The sequence below is a fragment of the Molossus molossus genome, unplaced genomic scaffold (genome assembly GCF_014108415.1).
Source record: "Molossus molossus isolate mMolMol1 unplaced genomic scaffold, mMolMol1.p scaffold_m16_p_6, whole genome shotgun sequence".
NCBI classification, from domain to species: Eukaryota; Metazoa; Chordata; class Mammalia; order Chiroptera; family Molossidae; genus Molossus; species Molossus molossus.
This window is the reverse complement of record NW_023425399.1, coordinates 10,720,303-10,742,873: the sequence shown is the minus strand read 5'-3', so window position 1 is coordinate 10,742,873 and position 22,571 is coordinate 10,720,303. Positions and strand designations below refer to the sequence as shown.

At 54.0% G+C, this 22,571-nt stretch overlaps 1 protein-coding gene across 2 annotated transcripts in view; it reads left to right on the top strand.

Annotated features, from left to right (window-relative positions):
• EYA2 (EYA transcriptional coactivator and phosphatase 2) overlaps nt 1-18,000 on the top strand; it is a 221,686-nt gene extending 203,686 nt beyond the window's left edge. For both annotated transcript variants that reach the window (XM_036244581.1, XM_036244582.1), the window contains 5 exons: nt 2,613-2,773; nt 6,990-7,104; nt 7,338-7,459; nt 11,328-11,428; nt 17,237-18,000. In XM_036244581.1, coding sequence (XP_036100474.1) covers nt 2,613-2,773; nt 6,990-7,104; nt 7,338-7,459; nt 11,328-11,428; nt 17,237-17,317 — 580 coding nt within the window. In that variant the 3' untranslated portion in view covers nt 17,318-18,000. The remainder of the gene's footprint in view (nt 1-2,612; nt 2,774-6,989; nt 7,105-7,337; nt 7,460-11,327; nt 11,429-17,236) is intronic.
• Nucleotides 18,001-22,571: the final 4,571 nt, after the last annotated feature.

Here is a 22,571-nt window from a genome sequence, read left to right as displayed (position 1 = left end):
GGGAGAACGTCGGCGGGCTGCCCCCGGAAGCCCCGGCCAGTGTCCCGGCCCCCAGGACTGCCAGCCAGCAGGCTGTGCTGAGGTTCGCTGCTGCCTCCTGGCACCTTCACTAACCGGATCCACACAGCCTTCCAGGACCAAGACCTCCCGTGGTACTGAGCCAGGGCCTGCCCACCCTCATCCACGCAACACCTCTCCTCTGCGCTGTGTGGGCATTGTCGTCCCTGCAGAGCAACGAGGCAGCTCACACGGTGGGCCTGATGTGGGTGCTGGCCCGGGCGGTTCTGCACCCGTGGGCACCGTCTCCATGATGCTCCGTGGGAGGCCTGCCTGCTCTCTACTCCACAGAGTCCTGAAGAGGCGGAGAAGGAGCAGGAGGAATTTCAGGGTGAAGGGGCTGCGCCAGCCAGAGTCCACTGCTGCTCAACCCGAGGTGGCAGACTGGCCTGCGGGCACAGGTTCCCTCCACCACTCCAGCCCCCCTGTGCAGGCCACCGAATGGGCAGGGACAGCCACTGAATGGTCTTAAGCTGTTCTTTCACAAATTTTTTTTTTAATATGTTTTTATTGATTTCCGAGAGAGGAAGGGAGAGACAGAAACATCGATATGAGAGAGAAACATCGATCAGCTGCCTCCTGCACGCCCCCCACTGGGGATCGAGCCTGCAACCTGGGCCTGTGCCCTGACCGGGAATCGAACCAGCAACCTTTTGGTGCGTGGGATGACACTCAACTAACCGAGCTACTCTGGCCGGGCTCCTCCACAAACTCTTAAACAGAAAACGGAAATAAGGTTCACAGAAGATAAAAAAGAAATTATCTAGCAAGATGGGAACCTTGACATGAGAGAAAGGACCACAGGGTGATTAAAAGTGTAGGTTCCAGAACCAAGGGGCTGTGATGGGACAAAGTCACGTAGCCCCTGCTCTTTGGGTTAAGAATGTGCTAGAAGAGGACCCAGCACACAGTGAGGCCTTGATCAGCGCAGTCTGCCCGTGAGTGGATGTTCTCTGCCCCTGGTCACCACCACCCCCGGTGGGAGCTGAGAAGGACGAAGAAGCTACATGTCTGTAGTATCTTTCGTGGGAAAGAGGAGGTCTCTCTGCTGGAACGGCCGTGTTGTAGTCTCCGCAGGTCTTTCTAAACTTAAGTCATTCAGTAAAGAGCAGAGAAGCAGCTAAAATCGGCCAGAGCCCCACCGTGTCCGACCAACCACTTTCTGACCCTGGGACTCTCTTGCAGACTCACACGGGTGCCTGTGCAAAGCGACACAGGTGCATGTGTGGGGATGGGTGTGTCGTGCTTCTGTGCATCTGTGAGTCTTCTTGTCTGTAACTGGGCAAGGATTTAAAGAAGATGAAAGAGTTCTCCATCTGGCCTGGCCTCCGCTCAGAGTGAGGCTGAGCCCCAGGCGTGGTGGGTGACAGTGGCATGTCCCATCATGCTGGGCCCTGGCACCCACCTCACCTTTCTAGATTCCTTTTGATCTCTGCCAAAGCAGCGCGTTAAGGGGAGGTTCAGAAGATACAATTTCCAAGTGTTGTTTCATTTCTGTTACATTGCATCTATTTTTTTTTTAATAAAGTACCTTTCTTTTTTCACTCTTAAAGTCACAGAAAATCCAGAAAGAGCAAAATTGTGCAGAGAGAAAAAAAAAATCAGCCGGCCCACACCCTGAGACAACCGTTTACCATCCTGAGGTTCCCTTCCGGTCGTTTTCCCTCTGCGGAGACCGGAGACCGTCCTGTGTCTCAGAGCTCCCGGGCGTACTGTGCACACGCCCCTTGTTACTCTGGTTTTTCTTGCGACATTGAAGCATAATCACCACTGTGATTTACTCCCCACGCTTCTGAGAGAGGGGAAGAAAATGGTGTTTTCTGGAGAGCTGGGGTCCCCACGCTTGCTTTAGCTGCCGGGGTGGGGGGCCGCCCCACTTTCCCCTCTGGTTCCCAGCTGCCACTGGGGCTGTTAATCCCGTGCGCTGCTCTGCGCCCCGCCCCGCACGGGGGACTCGGTGGCACAGCAATGCCGCAGGGGGCGGGGGGTGCCAGCCGCCACGTGCCAGCCGTGGGCGCCGCCTCTTGAAACAAGGTTACAGTAGGGGGTTTCCTAGCAAGACACGGAGGGGCGCAGAGCGGGAAGAAAGGGTCGTCGGGCAGGCGTTCCGAGGGAGGGGACGCAGGGCAGATTTGGGGATCAAAAAAGAAAGGTACTTTTTTTTTTAAAAAAATAGATGGGAACTGGGTTTTCTTCTGGATTCTTCTGTCAAGATGAAGCAAACCCAACATTTTTCTCTTCCACAAATTCTAAAGGAAGAGAGAGGTTTTCCCCAGTGTGGCCACTGCGTTCAGGGGGTGGGGATGGTCCCCCGAAAGACAGCACCTGCCATTTCATACAAGAAAGGAAATGGGTGCGGATTAGGCGAGCAGAAGATGCCCGTCCTTCGGGAAGGTCGTGGAAGCCACGGCCCTGCCGGGCGGAGGGACGGACGCTCACACAGCACCTCACCCATCCGGGGGGTGGGCACCCCGGCCCCACCCGCAGCTCCCAGGGCCTGTGGTCTGGGCGAAGAGCCCCCGCTAACACTGTCTCCTCTCCCCGCCCCTCCCCAGCACGTACAACTTCTCCGCCGACGGCTTCCACAGCTCGGCCCCGGGAGCCAACCTGTGCCTGGGCTCGGGCGTCCACGGCGGCGTGGACTGGATGAGGAAGCTGGCCTTCCGCTACCGGCGGGTCAAGGAGATGTACAACGCCTACAAGAACAACGTGGGCGGTGAGCCCGGGGCCCTGCGCTGTGGCCGCGGACCAGGGGACGCATCCGTCCGGGCGGGCCGCCGGCACCAAAGCCCACCTGCTGGTGCCAGGCACTGTTCCGAGAGGGCTGGACGGCCGCTCACTCGGTGCAGCCCTCGGGACGGCCCCGGAGCAGGGCACCCGAGTCCAGCGCCGTCACTGCGACGGGAGAAGCTGAGGGATAGAGAAAGCGTCTTGGGAGGGGCGAGCAGCCGGTGCTGGTCCAAGTGTGGTCCTCGGACCCGCATTCCCATCCCCTGGAGATGGTCAGAAATGCAGGTTCTCTGGCCTCACACACCCCCGTGGAGCCTGACGCTCTGGGGTGGGCCCCGACATCTGTTCATAACACCCCCTCCGGGTGATTCTGATGCTGCCCCCGCGTGGGGACCAGCAGTTCAGCCCTGGCTGCTCAGGTTGTGGTCCGTGGACCAGCCGCAGGAGAGTCAGCCGCAGGGTGCTTGTTAGAGACTAGGATGCCAGGTAATCTGGAAGCATTACAGCCCCAGAAGTTCTGGGAGCCTCTGGTTCTCCAACGTGGCTCATATTGGCACCCCCTGCTTTGGTTTTCTTGGTCGCCCTATCCCTGGCATCAGGATAGGAAAATCCTCTGGGGGTTCTAACCGGCTTCGCAGGGAGAGCTTGGCTTTACTGGCTGAACAAGAAGTCCGGAGGGGCTGGAGGCAGGGAGGCTCAGCATCACCAGACCCAGCTCACTGTTTCTGGAATTCTCCAAGCTAGTGGATCTTAACAGACAGCCTTTCAGATGTTTTGATTGTCCCTGTGTCTGGAATTAGCTACCGGCCCATAAAGGGGAAAGGTTTGATTCGGCAGCTAATGGTGGATCTACCTTGGTCCCAAAAGCTCCGAGGGCTCCCTCCCCCACCCCTAGAAAGAGTCAAGTCCCAGGAAGAATTTAGGGTCTCCAGCCAGATAGAATCCACTTCCAAGCCCAGAGCTGATACTTTCTAGCTACGTCGATTTAGGCAAAATGCATAATCCCTCTGAGCCTCAGTTTCTAAGTCCATGGAATGGGGCTAAAGATAATTCTGCTTCCCCGGGTTATGGAGAGGTTTGCTCTTAATGCGTACGAAAGGCACGTCTCTGTGACACTCCGTGAACGGTAGCCTTTATCACTAGTTCCTTCCAGTTTTGCTTGGGAGTTTTCAGGTTCTCAGCTTTCCCCGAGAGACTGTCAGCTCTTCAGGACAGATTTTCTGTCTGCAGACGAGTGTCATCCTGGCGCTCACTGAAATTACTGAGCACTTACTCTGCTGCAGACTTTGTTTTGAGGGCTTTTCATCTAATACTTTATTTGCTCTTCACAGCGTCCCTCTAAGGTAAGTGCTTTTATCGTCAGTGTTGTGTGAAGGTGAAAACTGAGATCAGAGAGGTTAGTTAACCTGCCCGGCATCACACAGCCCATGCAGGGGAACCACAGTGGAGTTCCAGGCCAGCTGCTCCACCACTTCCACTCACACTCCTGGCCTCTCACAGCCAAGTCTATCGACCACAGGACTGAAGCAGAGAGCTTCAGGGTCAGCCCTTCTTACTCACGCACCCCTACAGGGAGAAAGGGGGGAGCAGGTGTGCTTAGGGTGGAGGGGACAGGGATAGAGTCAGCCAGCGGAGGCCATCTGCTCCCCATCCAGGTTAAGCTCCAGGAAATACCCAGGGTTTCTGTCAGGTTGCTTTGCTTTCCCATAAACTGAGGGGAAATTGCCCGATGTGTCAGCAGGCTGGGAGCTCACAGCTGGCAGGGCGCCAGTGGGCAGCCCCCCAGTCTCTGCTACCGCCTGCCCCCACCTCCCAGCTGTCCCTGCGTCACAGAACTAGCCTGGCGAGCGCTGCAGCGGGGGCCGAGGAATGTGGCCTTTTAGTCTGGCGGCCAGGTACTCAGCTACACAGTCACAGTTCTCGTTACTAAGGAGATTTTTTACAGCTTTGTTTCATCAATTACTAAAGAGAAAACTGGATATTGGAAGGCAGCTAGCAGTGTCTACCACAAATAGCAAACAGAAAGCCCCAAGAACAGGGGAGCTGGGGCTTTTCAGGAAGATGAGACCCATGCGGCTGCCGCGAGGGGCAGCGTGGCGAGGGATGGGACGAGGGTGCCCGTGTCCGATGGCACAGGGCCTCGCAGGCCACAGGGAGGAGCGTGGACGGCTGGGGTCTCCCCTGCGGAGACTATGACGTCTAAATAGCACAGGCCCTAGGCAGCACTTTGCCCCCACGAAGTCCTTCTTTCTTTTTTTTTATCCTCACCCGAGGACATTTTTCCATTTTTTGCACAGATAGAGTGGGAGGGAGAGAACGGAAGAGAGAGAGAGAGGGAAACATCGATGTGAAAGGGACACATCGAGTGGCTGCCTCTTGCACGACCAACCAGGGCCGGGGACAAACTGCAACCGAGGTACGTGCCCTTAGCGGGAACCGAACCCGGGTCTCTCCGGACCGCAGGCCGACGCTCTAACCGCTGAGCCAAACCGGCCAGGGCAAGTCATTCTTTCTTCAGCAGAGACTGTTCACCCCCAGCCACGAGTGGCCTGCTGCGGGGCTGCCCTGTGACAGTGGACAGCACCGGCTTGGTTCCTGCCCGCGGAGCACCAACAGTCTCGTGCCGAGGCAGACACCGCACACGTCATCACACAGAGACACTAAGTTACAGTTGTGAGGCCCGGCCGTGTGGCTCCGTGGGTTGAGCATCATCCCATGCACCAAAAGGCCATCTGTTTGATCCTAGGTCAGGGCTCAGTCGCCACGAGGGAGCATGCAGGAGGCAGTTGGTTGATGCTTTCTCATTGATGTTTCTCTCTCTCTCTCCCCCTTCCTCTCTCTCTAAAAGAAATCTTTGTAAAACATTAAATAAATAAATTATAGTTGTGAGAAGTGCCCTGAAGAAGAGGTACAGTGTGCTGGAAGAGTATAAAATAAAAGGAACTGACCAGGATAGGCGTCACATCGATTTCTCCCCCCCACCCCCACCCCATGTCCTTGGGTGAGGATTTAACAAACAAAAAAGTGTTTCAAGTTAGTAAATGAGGCATGCAAAGGTCCTGAGGCAGGAGCATATCTGGTGTTTCAAGGAACAAAGAGGAGGCCACTAGGGCTGGAATGGAAGGACACGAGGCCAGTGTCAAGAGAGGAGAAAGCGGAGTCATGGGCTACAGAGTCTGAACTTGATCTTCAGGGCACTGATGGCTGAGAGATGACAAGTCTAGGAACACCATGGCTCTGGAGGCCAGCTGCCTGGGTGCCAACCCTGCCTCCATTGTGTCCTCTCCGCTGCGAGCAAGTCACAAAGCCTCGGTTTCTTTACCTGACTAACCTAATGTTACATGTCTGTTAATTCTCAATGTGAAAGAAAGAGAGAGAGGGGGGGAGAGAGAGAGAGAGAGAGAGAGAGAGAGAAAGAGAGAAAGAAAGAAAGAAAGAAAGAAAGAAAGAAAGAAAGAAAGAAAGAAAGAAAGAAAGAAAGAAAGAAAGAAAGATCTCTGGCCAGTTTGGCTCAGCGGTTAGAGCATTGGCCTGTGGTTCAGAGAGACCCGGGTTCGGTTCCCGCTAAGGGCACGTACCTCGGTTGCAGTTTGTCCCCGGCCCTGGTTGGGTCATTCAAGAGGCAGCCACTCGATGTGTCCCTTTCACGTCGATGTTTCTCTCTCTCTCTCTCTCCCCCTCCCACTCTATCTGAACAAAAAATGGAAAAATGTCCTCAAGTGAGGATTAAAAATAATAATAATAAAAAATAAAGAGTGTCCACCTCTAGGGTCCCTGTGAGACCGAGATGCCATGTTAAAAGCACAGGGCCCTGCGCACACAGAGCACTCAATAAATGTTAGTCATTATTATTTTTTATTTCATTAATTTTTGTCTCCATTGTAACCGTGTAAGCTCTGTAATTGAGATGTTTTATTTATCTCCGTATGTTCGGTACCTCTCACAATATTGACCATGCAGAAGGCATTTCTGAATTTTTTGCTGGATGGATGGATGATGAATGGATGATGGATGAATGGACCAATCAATGGATTGATTGATCAATCAGTCAATCTCAAAATAAGATTAAGATCATTGGATTACAGTTGACCTTGGGTGTCATCTAATCTGAAACTTCAAGGTAGCTAGACTCCCCTTCCCCAAACCAAACCCCTCGGAGGCCTTTCTAACACGATGGCTACCACATCTTTCTTTGTGCACAGGCTTGATAGGAGCCCCCAAAAGGGAGACCTGGCTGCAGCTGAGAGCCGAGCTGGAAGCCCTCACCGACCTCTGGCTGACCCACTCCCTGAAGGCACTGACCCTCATCAACTCCCGGTAAGCGGGGCCCGCACTGTCCTTCGTCCCGTCCGAGGGTGGTGGCGCCTCCGTTTCCACATCAGGGGACTAGGACTCCAGATTCTCACCTGCACGCTTCGCAGACATTGGTGAAGCTGAGCAGTACAAGGCTCCGTGGGCACCTTATGCCACAGCTGACAAGCCGCTGCAGTGACCTCTCGGCCTGGCCTGTGCCCCGTGGGGTTCTAACCTACCGTCGCCTTTGTCTGCAGGCCCAACTGCGTCAATGTGCTGGTCACCACCACCCAACTGATTCCTGCCCTGGCCAAAGTCCTGCTGTATGGGCTGGGCTCCGTGTTTCCTATTGAGAACATCTACAGTGCGACCAAGACAGGTGAGGGAAAGCCAGGCCTCGGTGATGCGGGGTAGGATTCGCGTTCATCCCAGGCGTGGGAAGCTTCAAGAAGACGGCCCTGGGGATGTTCAAGAACGTGTCCGTGGCCCTGGCCGGTTTGGCTTAGTGGTTGGAGCATCGGCCTGCGAACCAGAGAGTCCCGGGTTCGGTTCCCACTAAGGGCACGTACCAAAGAAAAAAAAAAGAACGTGTCCATGAGCATGACTCAGATCCCCAAGACAGCCCTCACAACCCCCTTGCATTAAGCTCTGTTTCTAGGGAAACTGGTTAGGAACACAGTTTTCCAGTAGTTAGGAAAACGGCAAGGCCACTCTAACAAACACCCCAAATGCGAGGGCTATTAGTCGGAGTCGAAGCGTTTTTCTCTCTCACACATCAACAGACCAGTGGGCAGTGATCCAGGCTGGTGGGGTGACCCCCTCCTTATACTCACCCAGGAACCCAGGTTCTTCCCATTTTATTTCCACCATCCCCTATGGTTTTATCCTCATATATGTGGTCAAATCAGGGTCCTGCCACGTTGGCATTTCTGCATGTGCAAAGGTGGCGAAGAAGAAGGTGTAACGCCGTCCAGTATCTTAAAGCCAAGACTCAGGAGTGCACGTTACTTGTGCTCACCTTAGTGCCCTGGCCACGAGTTGCAAGGGAGGCTGGGAAGTGTAGTCCATAGCTAAATGACAGGGTGCAGATAAAACTCATGAATTCTATTGCTAAGGAAGGAGAGGAAAACACTTCCCACCACTGCATGGTACATACCGGGATTGTAATTTAGGTGGTACAGTCATCAAATAATCTTTTTTTTTTTTATCTTCACCCGAGGACACCTTTCCATTCTTTGTTCAGGTAGAGTGGGAGGGAGGGAGAGGAACAGAGAGAGAGAGAGAAACATCGACGTGAAAGGACACATCGAGTGGTTGCCACCCACACAACCGACCAGGGCTGGGGACAAACTGCAACCGAGGTACGTGCCCTTAGCGGGAACTGAACCTGGGTCTCTCAGGACCGCAGGCCGATGCTCTAACTGCTGAGCCAAACCGGCCAGGGCTCAAATAATCTTGAATGGAACCTTGAACCACAGAGAGAGAAAAGTATTGTTTTTTGAATTCTCTTTCAAGGAGAGAGTCTTCATTCAGTGCTAGCCCTGCTCCAGCCCCTCTCTAACACTTGGTGATCTCACTTATTAACGAAGAGAACAAGCCTTAGGCTCAGAGCTTCTACGAGATAAGATAACTTAGTAACTAGCAATTAATGGCATCAGGGAAAGTCATACTGGTTTGTTTGGGGGTTTTTGTGGGGGAGGGACTGGGTTTTTTAGTTCTTATATCACACAAAGAAAATTAGAAATACAATATAAATAATTCAAAAATAAATGTAGCTGAGATGTTTTTAATTAGAAATGTTTACCCTTGTTTATTTTTTTCCCGGAACAAAAAAACCAGTGTATAATACTTTAGAAGCATCTTCTTAGAGCAGTGTTGGCTGTTACTAAAATTCTAGGTCTGAATATTACATAGAAGTGCCTTTAGATTTTAAAGTCGTAGAGCCCTGGCCGGCTTGGCTCTGCGGTTAGAGCGTCGGCCTGTGGACCAGAGAGACCCGGGTTCGGTCCTGTGAAGGGCGCGTACCTTGGTTGCAGTTTGTTCCCGGCCCCCGTTGGGGTTGTGTGGGTGGCAGCCACTCGATGTGTCTCTCTCACATCGATGTTTCTCTCTCTCTTCCTCCCTCTCTATCTGAGGATTAATGCAAAAATGTCCTCAAGTGAGGATAAAAATATATATATATAAAATAAAATAAAATTAGCCCTGGCCAGTTTGGCTCAGCGGTTAGAGTGTCGGCCTGCGGTCCAGAGAGACCTGGATTTGGTCCCGCTAAGGGCATGTACCTCAGTTGCAGTTTGTCCCCAGCCCTGGTTGGTCGTGCGGGTTGCAGCCACTCAATGTGTCCCTTTCACATCGATGTTTCTCTCTCTCTCTCTCCCTCCCACTCTGTCTGAACAAAAAATGGAAAAATGTCCTCAGGTGAGGATAAAAAAAAATAAATTAAAATCGTAGAAAGTCAGGCCCCAAATGGCCATTAGGGGTCCTACAGCAGGACCCCCATGCCGGGGACATCAGATACCACCAGAGAAGTGGCAGAGGGACTCTTGTTTCCCACTTGGGGATCCTGAAGACCAAAGAACTGGCAGCAAAGTGAAGACAGGACAGGAATTTGGTCACCAGCACCCTGTTTTGACTTAGAAATCATCATATTTTTCGAGCAGGTTCGGCTCTGGGAACGCTGCGTAACAAACACGCCGGCGCTCACAGCCGCTGGTGTTCATTTCTCGCTCCGGGCTGGTGAGTCAGCGTGGCTCTGCTGGGCCTGGCTCCAGGCTCCGGTCCGCTCAGCATATCTCCGCTGTGGGACCAGCGGCCATCCAGGCCACATTCTTCTCACGCCAGATGGCAGAAGTGCAGGAGGCCAAGGCAAACCACCCTCGCTCATTTTCAGGGCAGGTCCCTAACATGCCATGGTCAACGCAAGCCACGTGGCCCACCCAGCATCAGTGGGGTGAGAAACAGGCTCCACCTCCTCTAGTGGGAGGCACTGCCCTGGTGTGACCAAGGGGCAGGCACAGTAATTCTGTGAACTCAGAAGACAGTTGGGATGCATCGCATTACCCCAGCTTTGCTCCTGCAGAGGAGGAGACAGGCCCAGAGGGAGGGATTCTGCAGCCGACTTGACTCCCACTAGACCAGTGTGACAGGAGTTCAGAGCTCGCGTGCTGGAGCCGGCAGCCCGGGCTCCAGTCCCGGCCCTGCTTGGCCTCAGCCAGTGACTTCACCTCTCTCTGCCTCAGCTTCCCGGTCTGTAAAATGGATGCCCACACGTCTCTAAGCACAAGATAAATAGTGCGTGTAAAACACTGAGCGGTTCCCAGCAGAACACGGGTGCTCAAAAATAGGAGCTCTTTCATCATTCCTCCTCCTGCTACCTGCTCCTCCTCAAGGCACTCCACCGACCCTGAACCTCAGTTTCTCTCTCTCTCAAATGGGCATTATGTCGATCCCAGTTTTGTAAGGATTGCTGTGTTAGTTCAATGAATTAATGTAAGGCAGTGTTTCCCAACAGGTGGTGGGGACGGGGCAAGTTGTCTCCTAGAGGACATCTGGGGACATTTTTCATTTTCGTAACTGGTAGAGTTGCTACTGGCATCCACTGGGGACAGACCAGGGACGCTGCTGACACTGGATGCCCCACAGCAAGGAGCCACCCAGCCCCAATGGCTGTGTTGCCAAGGCTGAGAAGTCCTGACGTAGGGGAAGCACTCAGCAGAGGGCCTGGTATATAGTCAGGTCAGAGAGTGGCAGCGACTCTTACTATTAGTAGTAGTGCTGTTTTCATGGTCGTTATGGTTACCAAACTTGCTGACACATCAGGATGAACCAAGATCCGAATCCAGCGTGCCTGGACTTAAGCGCTGCCCGGGCACTGGGAAGAAGGTGACTAAGAGAGGCGGTCACCCCAGGCGGACGTGTGAACACCGGCACTTCCGCTTCCGAACTCGGGGATACCTGGCAAGTCGCCTCACCACTCTGAGCCTCCTGCGCGCATCTGGAACATGGGTCCATCGCTCCTTCCGCAGACAGCTATGCCTCCGGCGCCTGCTGCCAAGCCCTGCGCTCCCCTCCGCCCTCAGCCTCCCCGCGCCCCCGCTGTCAGCCCTCACAGGGGCCGGTCACAGTGCGCACCCCTGAGCCTGCCGGAGGGTGGAATGATCCACACGCGGTCAATCGCAGCAAACGCTGCCCGCTGCCCCCCGCCCTCTGGCCTCACCCCGCTTCTCCCCTCCGCTCCCCCGCTGCAGGGAAGGAGAGCTGCTTCGAGAGGATCATGCAGAGGTTCGGCAGGAAAGCTGTCTACATCGTGATTGGCGACGGCGTGGAAGAGGAGCAAGGCGCCAAAAAGGTACTTGGCCTCGCGCTCTTCCCCCCTGAGCCGGCGCTGGGTTTCCCGGCTCCGCGCACCGACCCCTCCGCCTCCCGGTGCTGGCCGGGCCCCTCCCGGGCTCTGGCGGGCCGTCCATTCGCATTTGCACATCGCAGAAGCATCCTGAGTAATTTCCTTCTGCAAATCCCCCCGTGCCTTTGGCTGCCGCCCCTGGTAGCCCTGGATTGTTTCTGGGACAACTGCTCGCGAGCCCAGAGACGCTGTCAGGGCAGGCCGGTGCGGCCGGTGCACGTGTGTGTTTTATTTAATACTCACTGATCATATGTTCCAGGAACCCTTCCCAGTTAATAAAGACAGCATTAAGCTAATGAAAAAGAAAGTCCTGCATTTGTGATCTCAGGCCCGTGAGGAGGGGTTCTGGTAGCTGCAGCTCTGTTCCTGGAAAAGAAACAGCTGCCAAAGTCCTGGGTCTGGACCTGTCAACAGCATCCCAGGGAGCCTGCACCCCCACCCAGAGGCCTGGGAAGTGGATTGTTAATGTCACAGAGCTTAATTTGGGGGACCTGGTTTCCCCCCCTCTTCTCCCCAGCAACGAATTCCAAGGAAATGCAGAAACGTTTAGGGTCTCAGAGGATGAAACACATAAAAAGAGGGAAGGCCCCTCGGGTGCTGAGAGAGGGGCTCAGGAGAGGGGAGCTGAGAATCTTTGCATATGCTGTTCCACCCACCTGGAAGGCTCCTCCCCAGCCCACCCCACATCCTCAGGTCTCAGACTGGCTCCCACTCTACCCTTCCAGCTAGATCAGGCCTGCCTGTGACTCCCTCCCCCACTGTCCTTAATCTTTCTTCAGTACACTGTCCCCTCTTGTCATGAAAGGATAGTCTGTATATTTGGTGGCTTAATCACAAGTCCTCCAGCCAGGGTGTAAGCTCCATTAGCTGAGCACCTACTGTGTGCCAGCCACTGTGTTGGGATCCTGCAGTGAGCAGATCAGACAGCCTCTCACCCCTCACTCAGCTCACAGGCTGGGACAGGCAATAAACACCCAAGTGTAAGTAACACACATGTCAGGTAGTGAGCAGAGCTTGGGGGGAAAGAAAGCAGAGAATGGGAACAGGGGACCCTGGGGGTGGGGCAGGTTGAAGGGTAGGCAGTAGCCCAGGCAGGCCTCCCTGTGAGGTGACATCTGAGTAAAGACAGAGGAGGAGTGGATATCAGAGGGAGGGCATTCCAAGAGAGGAACCAAGAAGTTCAAAGGTCTGAAGGCTGCAGCTCCCTGCAGGGAGCCAGTGTGGCCACAGAGGTGGGCCAGGCAAGTGGGGAGTGTTGGGAGGTGGATCTAGGAGGTACCAGGACCCTTGGGGGCACCTCAGCTTTTACTCTGAGCACTTCCTCTTAAAGTAGATTGCTTTCACTTTTAAAAATGAATTGGTTTAGAAGGAAAAGTATTAAATAAATGACAGCGATAGAGGTGATACACAAGGACATGGCCAAAATATTGGCGTGAATCACGTGAGTTTTCCCATGAATTACTGGAGTTCCAGAACACCGTGTCAGGTGGAGAGCAAGGTCTATGTGATGAGACTGCCTGAAGCCCTCTGCCAGGGTCCGGGGTGGCGTCCAGGGCCCCGCTCCCCTCTTCCCACTTCAGACAGAGTGGAAAGCTCTGTCCTGAGCCCGTGACAGCGACTCCGACCTTTGCTTCTATCGGAGAGGACTGGAGAGCTACGTAGGCCTGTGGCCCGAGCCCCCACACCTGCCCTCTGGGTCTCACTGGGGAATGCGGGACACCCATGGACCAGTCACTGCCATGTGCCCGCCTTGTCCCCAACTGGATATGGAGCAGTTTCTTTTTTTTTTCTTTATTGATTTCAGAGAGAGGAGGGGAGAGGGAGAGACAGAGAGAAACATGGATGAGAGAGAACATCGGTTGGCTGCCTCCTGCATGCCCCCCACTGGGGATCAGGCCCACAACCTGGGCATGTGCCCTGACTGGGAATTGAACCGGTGACCTCTTGGTTGCATGGGTTGACACTCAGCCACTGAGCCACACCAGCTGGGCACGAAGCAGATATTTTTAAATGACCCCTTTATTATCCTGGAATGAAATACTGATGAATAGTACAACATGTAACTAACTGTCCAAGAGGTCAGTATCCAGTGATTCTATTGGAGAAATAAAGGGGAAATCAGTTATCCCTGTGCTGTAACCACTTACTCTTTACTACTGCCATCGTCATTTTATTTCGGCCTCAAAACTCCCTGCAAAGTGGGTATCCTCCCACTTCATTATATAGAAGACGGATCTGAGACTCAGAGAGGTTCATTAACTTACTTAAGGTCACACAGCCGGTCCATGCAAATGAACGTGTGTTTGGCACACCTGGCAAGACAGAGACACAGGCGTTTCAAACACTGCCAGTCTAGACCCCCGAGCTTGGCCAATGAGAACGGAGTCCACCAAAGAAGCCGAGGGCGCACACCCCCACACCCAACCTCCCCCAAGTCCTCTGGGCCCAGCCCATTAGTGAGAAACGCTGCTCCAGCAGCCCTCCTGGCCTGACGCATGGGAGTCATTAGCCCGGCCGCCAGACCCTGAGCAGCGTGAAATGTGGCCGCAGGACGAGGGGCTCCCACTGTTTCGGCTGACAGTGTTGTTAATATCTCCATTTTAGTGGGTCATTTGTCTCCACCTCTCCGCGCGTGATAAATCCACCTGTGCCCTGGAGCCGTGGGCCTGGGAGGGGGCGGCTGAGCCATTCCCTCCCGCCTTTGCTCATTTCCTCCCCGAAAAATGAATTACACTCGTTAAAGGCGGACAGGGCTGGTGGGCAGCGACCAGATCCATCCTTGTAGAGAAGCGAAGGCTTGGCCAGGCAAGGAGAGGGGAGGGGAGCCAGGACCACTGGAAGCCACTAAAGAGACGGCATCTGGTACCCAAGGTGGATGGTATTCTGCTTCCCCTGAGCAAATGAGAACTTGCTAAATGTCAAAGGCTGGTTCTAACAGAAGCTAATAGTCCATCTATAAACGAGAGAGAGAGAAATGTGTTCATTGAGAACTTTGCTTCCCTCTCATCCTCCCTCCCTTCCTCCTCTCCTTCCTTCCACAAATATTCCTTGAGCACCTAGTATGTGCCAGGAGCCGTGATGGAGCCGTGATGCAGCCGTGAACACGACGCTCCCAGCTCCCACCCTCCTGGGGGTTGCTCCTGCGATCTCCTGCCTCGACTACCACCCCCCACGTCTGCACGCTCCCTCCTTCTTGTCCTCTGGGGCACGCTCCCTCCTTCTGGTCCTCTGGGGCCCGCTTACACGCCGCTCCTTCCCCCCGAGAGCCCCGCAGCTGCTCCCCGTTCCCATTCCGTTTCCTTTGTAACACTCTCTGGGAGGTAAAATACCGTGTTCATTTCTTGTCTGTGGATTTATGATCTGTGACTCCAGTGAGAGCCCAGAGTGGTTGCCACCTACCCACAAGGCCCCACTGGGGACACAGCGGTGACAGTCAGACAAGTCCCTGCCCTCTGGATCATCTCCCCACCTCGAGAGCCTTTATTTAATCACAGGTGCAAAGTCCCTTCTGCCAGGTAAGGCCACATATTCTCAGGTTCTAGGGATCAGGACGCGGATCTCTCTGGGCGACTATTATTCTGTCCCCCGTAGACCAGGAAGGTGAGGGTGAGCAGTGCTAGAAAGAGGGGGCAGAGGATTGAGACCCTCCCCCTGCCCCTGGGGTCTCGGCACTTGATACTTTCCTAAGGGTTTGATGTGCCCCGGAACCCAAAGGACACGTGCGTGGTTTCTACCCTGTGGGCGTAGTGCCTCAGGGCAGCAGGGTCACCCCCACAAGCCCTCCGGGCATCCATGTGTCCATCAAGCACCGTCTGTTTACTTAATAAATAATTTAAGGCCAATGACTGTCTTGAGGCCCAGTGTCTTTTAGCTGCAGGTAGCAGAAAACCTAGGTCTGAGGACTTAAAACACTTGTTCACCTAACGAGATCAGAAGTAGGTGTGCCCTAGGCTGTTGCGGTGGGTCAGAAATTCAGCAAGCCTCCCTTCCCATGATGTTGCTCTACCTTTGGCTCTTTCTTTTCTGGTTAGTTGAGTCGTGATCTCAAAACGGCTGCCACAGCTCCAGGCATCACATACTAACATGACAGCATCCAAACAGGAAGGGCAAGTAAGGAGCACGGAGTTCTCCGGTGCTTCTCTGACCATGGAGGAAAACCTTTCCCAGAAGCCTCTGGCCACTTCCCCGTTGGCTTCAGCAGGTCACAGGGAGGGTACAGGACAAATCCCTGGCAAACGGGTAGGGCTGTCATAGCTTGCTTAGACAGTCACAGCTCATTGGCTGTATCCGGGCGCGGCGCTGCCAATTTCAGGGTTCTGGAGGCAAGGAATAGGGGAGGCTGGCTGTCAGGCAGGCACCCACCTCAGCCAAGGGTTAGATTTCCCAGTGATACAGACACAGTCAGCTTTCTTCTTGGGAGCAGACCTGGCCTCTCTCTGCCTCAGTCTCCTCGCCTGTGAACTAAGATGGACACACCCTCTCCCGGGGGTCCTGATCGGGTAAATGGAGTGACGCACGGGACATGTTTGGCAGGTGCACTTCGTGAATGTTAATGATTGCATTACGACTGGGATTACAATCATAATTAGTCCTAGCTTGCCACTAATTTAGCTCCAGTTAAATCGATTCTCTTGTCTTTGTCTCAGCTCCCACTTGAAAAAGATGTTTTTGTCTTTGTTCCGGGTTTTTTTCTGTTTTGTTTCAGTGACTCAGCGAAATATTAAACCAAGCACCTAGCTCAGGGTCTGGCTCAGTAACGGCAGATTGAAAAGACTATTATTTGAAACATTGTGTATCAAAACATTGCTTATCTTACTCGTTATTTTTTAAATGGCTTAAAAAAAACCAATTCGTGCCTCTACATGCATACAGTTTGCATCCTTCCTGACTTTGTCCGACATTTATACAACATGTTCTTGTATAAATAGACATCACGTGCGTACACATAATCGTAATAGCAGCTAATATTTATCAGGAACTTAGTATATGTGCCAGATAGCCACAGTGATGTATACAGCAAGTGCTGTCCCCATCTTACAGACAGCAGAGTAAATTGCTTAAGGTCACCCAGCTAATGACAGTCGAGCGGAGCTTTGGGCAGGACACTCTGCTTGTGACCCTCATGCTGCGGAAATAGTTCACAAACTTGCCTCTCACGTGAGGGACTTAAACATGAACTCGACGCCAAGAGGACCGGCCACCACTCCTGACCTGCCTGCATGCACCTACCTGCCCAGGTCATGTGCGCCTCCCTCAGCTCACCCATGACTAACTCAGAGCCAGCGCCACTCGCTGTAGAGAAAGGGAAAGACAGAAACAGAGGCGACAGAGATGACCCCCCCACCACGCCTGTCCACACTCTGTTCAGCTGAGCCAGCGTTGGGGGTGGTTAACAGCACCCGGCTGAGATGTTCGTCTTGAAGGCCCAGGATTGAGAACACATTGTATGAGCAATGCTTTCTCACTGCGTGGTTGATTCCACGCGGTCCCGGAGGAGAGCGTGGCCCACAGGCCAGGCAGCGCAGGGCGAGCCCGTCAGAACAGGCTGGGAGGGGACAAATGGTGTGGCCAGACCGGTGGGTACCAGCCAGGTAGGGGTTCGCCTCCCCGCTGGGGAAATGCCCACCGCTCTGCTGAGTCAGTTGACATCTCCCGGGCTCTGCTCTGGGTGCAGCGCACAGGGGCGCAGGGGGCGCAGGGGGCTCCGGGGTGCAGGGACGCAGGGCCCTAACCTGCTGGTGTTCTGTGTTCCAGCACAACATGCCGTTCTGGCGGGTGTCCTGCCACGCCGACCTGGAGGCGCTGAGGCACGCCCTGGAGCTGGAGTATTTATAGCAGCGCCCACGCATCACCGCCGCCTCACAGGTGCACCCCGCCCGGGCCCCTGCCTTCCCCCTCCCGCCAGATGCTGGACACTGGGCAGGGTCCCTACAGCCAAGAGGACGAGTCCGGCGACCATCTCAGAAGCTGTCCTTTCCGTCCGCACGCGGGTCCTGAGTGCCCAGCAGTGGCTTGGGAACATGGACCTTTGGGGCAAAGGGCTGACAGTCCAGACTTTTCGACGAGTCTCACGGAACTAAAGCAAGGGATTGCTGATCCGGGGGAGGGCTGGTGATGAGGAGGGGACAGGCTCGGTTTTTCTTCTTCCTTTTAATTTATGGACTAATCGCATTACTCCGGTATTATGCTCTCATACCTGTGTTGTGGGTTTCCTTAGTCATTGGTCTGGTCTGGTTTTTTCAGCTGGCATGTGGGTGGGTACACGGTTCTGATTCAGGCACTCCGCTCCAAGTTGTGCTTTGGGGGAACAATCATCTTGGAACCATGGTGAGGGAGGCGACTGGGGCTGCGGGGAAGACTGTTGCTTATTTTTGTGGTTAAGGACCTAACCTAATGTCATGTGGACGGTGCACGTGCCTTATGCTGCCATCTTGTTCTGGGAAGAGGGGACGCTGGGAAGGAGGTAGTACTTTGTGACGGAGAAAAGGCATTAAATAAAACCACGTTTACATTTTGAACGGGGTAATGTGTCACTGTTCCATTACCACTCCCGAGACATCGGAATCTGTTGGTCTTTCCACAACCTTTTCAGTTGCAAAGGAATAAAATCCCATTCAAACTAGCTTGAGCCAAAAAAAAAAAAAAAAGTCTTCCAAAACTTTAGGTGATAGCTGTCTTCAGGCCTAGCTGGATCCAGGGGATCAAATCATTTTCTCCTGTGTGGTCTTACTTCCCCGGCAGGCCCTTCCCTAGGTGGCACAGATGGCTCTGAGGATCTTCTAGCAAAAGCACACTGGCAGAGAGAGTCATGGGCTCCATGGAGCCGGATTTGGGGTTTGATCCCTCATGAACATAAAGCTGGGGAGAGGTGGTCTCCCAAAGGAAAAGTCAGTGGGCTATTACTAAAAGAATTGGGGGAAATCAGGGTTGGGCTGAAAAATACAAACAACTTCCCGTCCAATGAGAAGACTTTACTCTCCAGTGGGTAAGCCAAAGACCCAGAGGATGGGCAGGGAGGGGCACGTGAGACGTTCCGAGGACATCCTGAGTACTTTTGCTGCTCGTAGAGTTCCAAGCAGGGCCTGGGTCCACCTGCTTAGATGCTGAATATAAGTATAGGCTCTGCCCTCTCCGTGTTGGTGAAATCCAGGGTTACCAGTTGGCTGGTGTACCCGCATCGGTGGAGATGGGAGGTGACCCGGTAATCAGAGTCTCTGAGCCAGAATCTCTGGTGGCCAGAAAGCCACCACAAAGGGCGAGGTAGACTTCCCCACTAGATGCCGAGGTCCCTGGGGGCAGGTTCTGTTGGTTTCATCACTGTATCCCCAGAATCAGTCACAGAGTGATGTGCTTGGAATCCGTCCACACAGTGGATGCCGACACAAACGAACCCCATTATAGATGAGATGAAGGAAGGAAGTATAATTGGAATCCTAGTCAGATGGACATGTGGACAAATGGACGACTACGAGGTTAAACAGTTGGGTGGTGGATGGGTGGTTTGGTCAGGTGGTTGGATGGTGGAGAATTGGAAGGTGCATGGCCAGCTGGATGGATGACTACACTGGGGTGACTGGGTGGGTGGTTTTATAGAGAGAGATGATGGTGGACAGATGATTGTGTGCTTGTGTGGTGAGGTGAACGGGTGGGTGGCTGTTTGGATGAGTGGGTGATTGTGTGGTGTTTTGGAAAGATGGGTGGGTGAGTGGATAACTGAGTGGACAGATGTTTGATGGGTAGATGGGGCTTGTTTCTAGCCCGTTTCCCTCAGATGACAACACCAGCCCTTTGCCCGTGGTCCCCACGGTACAGGTGAGGGCCGAGGAGACCAGTTCTGTGAATCAGACGACCTTGCCCCATCCCGGGAAGCCTCCCGCACCGAGCCGCCGCTGACAGAGCCGGCAGGGGGTGTCAGCGTGTAGGTCAGCGTCTGGGCCAGGACACCGGGGAAGCCCCGGCAGGTCTCGGGGTGGCTGTGCCGCAGCCAGTCATCCATCCCACCCAGTCAAGAGGGTCAACCGTTTACCAGGTGCTCCTCTCGACTGCTGGAGGCAAAGGTGCAGAGGTCGTTTCCACCTCGTGGAGCTGATTCCGGTGCAGGGAACCCGCCAGAGGGCGGCACATGAGCTGTGAGACCCAGCCTTGTCCTGTGAGAAAGGGGAGAGGGCGGGCCAGGGCAGGGACCAGCACGCGCACCCGTTCCTCTGCTGAGTCACACCTCGGTCCCCTTCCAAGAACCCCCTGAGGTCCGGAGGAGAGCGGGCCACGGGACCCCCGGTGGGGAAGAAAAGGTGGATCTGGAGGCTGAAGTCAGCCCACATCAAAAAGACCCATTGAACCCTGGCTGGTTTGGCTCAGCGGTTAGAGCATCAGCCCGCGGACCAAAGAGTCCCAGGTTCAGTTCCGGCCAAGGGCACGTACCTCAGTTGCAGTTTGTCCCCGGCCCCAGTTGGGGTTGTGTGGGAGGCAGCCAGTCCATGGGTCTCTCTCACATCGATGCTTCTCTCTCTCACTCTCTCTTCCTCCCACTCTATCTGAAGATAAATGGAAAAATATCCTAGAGTGAGGATTAAAAAAAAAAAAAAATCCATTGAAAGCGGTCCTGAGAGTGTCCCAGTGTCTGTCCTGTGAAACACTCAGGGTCCACCAAGTGGCCCTGTGCTTGCCCCAGAGTATTCATGGCGGGTCCTCTCGCTGGCTGGGACCTGGACTTCAGAGTGCACAGCAAGGCGCTGTCCCGTCGGTGATGGAGGCCGCAGCCAGGGGTGCGGTGCTGGTCATCTCTAGAGGCGACAGCTGAGGTCAGACCCCAAGGATGAGAAAAGCCGGAGAAATCATCCCAGGGAGAGACGCGGGGGTGGAGCGTCTCCAGGCGGCTGCTGGGAAAGCAAGGAGGCCGAGAGGCCGGAGACCGGGCAGAGGCCAGGGCCAGCCGGCAAGGCCAGGCTCGATGCGGTTGGACCCTTCTGGTGATGGATTTTGGATTGCATTGGAGTAGGGATTTTATTCTAAACCCAGTGAAAAGATTCCAGAGAGTTTTAAGCAGGAGAGTGGCCTGGTGTGATTTACATTTTTCAAACCCCGCTGGCCAGGTGGGGGAATGACTTGGAGTGGGAAGGGTGGAGGCAGGGCCCCCGTCACGGGACAGCCCGGGAACTTTACTTTATAATCTACACACAGTGTATTGCACAAAGCACAAGCCTGCATCTTGATGTATTTTTACCTGTGATTACACCTGGGTGCCCGCCAGCCGGATCAAGACGGAAGACATTTCCAGGCCCCAGACCGCTTCCCCGTGGCCCTGCCCAGCCTCTGCCCACATATCACCACGCTCCCGATTTCTGTCCCCTAGTTTGGGGACCTCGTTCATATAAACAGACCCAGACAGAACGTCCCCCTCTGTGCCTGGCTTCGTTCACTCATGATGCTTTCGAGATGCGGCCAGGTTGCTGCGTAGATCTTCATTCGCTCTGGGTAGAGGAGAACCTGTTTGAGGAGTGGGACCTTTCAGCCCCTGGGGGTGCCACATCCGCGCAGGCGGAGCCGTGCTTCCCGGTGACCACCAGAGGGCAGTGCGACCCCGCAGCCGGCCTGAGTCCTTCACGGGCCACCTGAAGTCGGCCTGCAAACAACGCCCTTGAGAGGATGCCCAGCATCTCCTTCAGGCCCCGCCCAGGCCGCCGTGATGCGCTGACTTGCAGCCACCGGGAGATCCCGGTAGAGGGCAGTGTGTGCGCTGGGAGGCACACGGCACCGCGGTGGCTTTCCCTCTGCTCCGCGCAGCATCAGAAGTTGCCTGCTCTGATTTTTAAGAATGTGATTGTAATAATAGTTGAAGTTGTTTGGAAAAATTGGAGATTTACTTTTATATCCAGCTCATTTAAAGATGCTGATAAGCCGACTAGAGCTAAACACTGCTTTTTAAATTCCATTGTTAAGTATTTGGCAAGAAAGGAACTCTGGCTGTAGGTAAGGAGGGGGTCGCCTTGGTCTTACAGCCCACCCCCCACTCCAGGGGTGTCTGGGCCCGCAGAGACCCTCCCTTCTCTCCATCCCTCTCCCTCTCCCTCAGCCCTGGGATCCTTCTGGCCACCTGGTGTGAGGGAACGAAAAGCTGCCATTACAAGCCCAGCTTCTAACATTTACTGAGCACCTACTGCGTGTGCCCCAGGCCCTGGGCTAAGCCCTTGACCTGCACTAGCTCATCCCGACAACCACCATGGCCCTGTCTGGAGAGGAAGGATAGCGTGATGGTTAAGATGTGGACATTGGGTCAAATCCCAGGTCTCTGAGGAGGTCACCTCTGTGACCCCCAGCTTTTCAGCTGTGAAATAGGGGTAACAATAGAACCAGCCTCAGCACTGTGTTCAGTCATGAGCAACACAGAACAGTGGCTTCCTGACTATTGGACCACACTGCCCAATAAGAAACACACATGGATTACATCAAGACCCGCGTGACAGATGCTTGTGTGTGTGTGTGTGAATGCTGTTGAGTGTCTGTCGTGTGTGTGTCACATGCATCTGAACTAAACTGTGTGTCACAGAGCAGTGCCTCCCATATTACCACGATGCATCCTTTTTGCCATCCTGTTCTATTTTGTTTTTAAATGGTGCAGGTCAAAAATCTACTAAATCAATGTCACAGGCCATTGTTTGGAAAATACTAGTTGAGAAAAAGGCTTGGCAAACAATGCTGTTGATAAGTCCCATTCCACAAAGGGGCAAACTGAGGCCCAGTGAGGTGGTGTGTCTCGCCCACCACCTCCCAGGGAAAAGGTGGCAGAGCCTAGACCCCAACTCAGCATCTTTGACTCCTAAATTAGTGCTCTTCAGCCCAAGGTTGCAATCTAGTGGCTCACAGACCAGATCTGGCCCACAGATCCGTTTTATTGCTCTTGCATGTTTTCAAACTTTGACCCAACTACTGAAAATTTAGGAGATATAACTCAAAATCTAAATTTTCAATGTTTCTTGGAAAAAGAAAGTGGACCATCTGGCGACATAGGACCTGCATTTGCACATGATCAGCTGGAGCCGCACCTCAGTGGCCCCCTCTTAGCTGCTGCTGGTGCCTTGCAGGCTTGCCC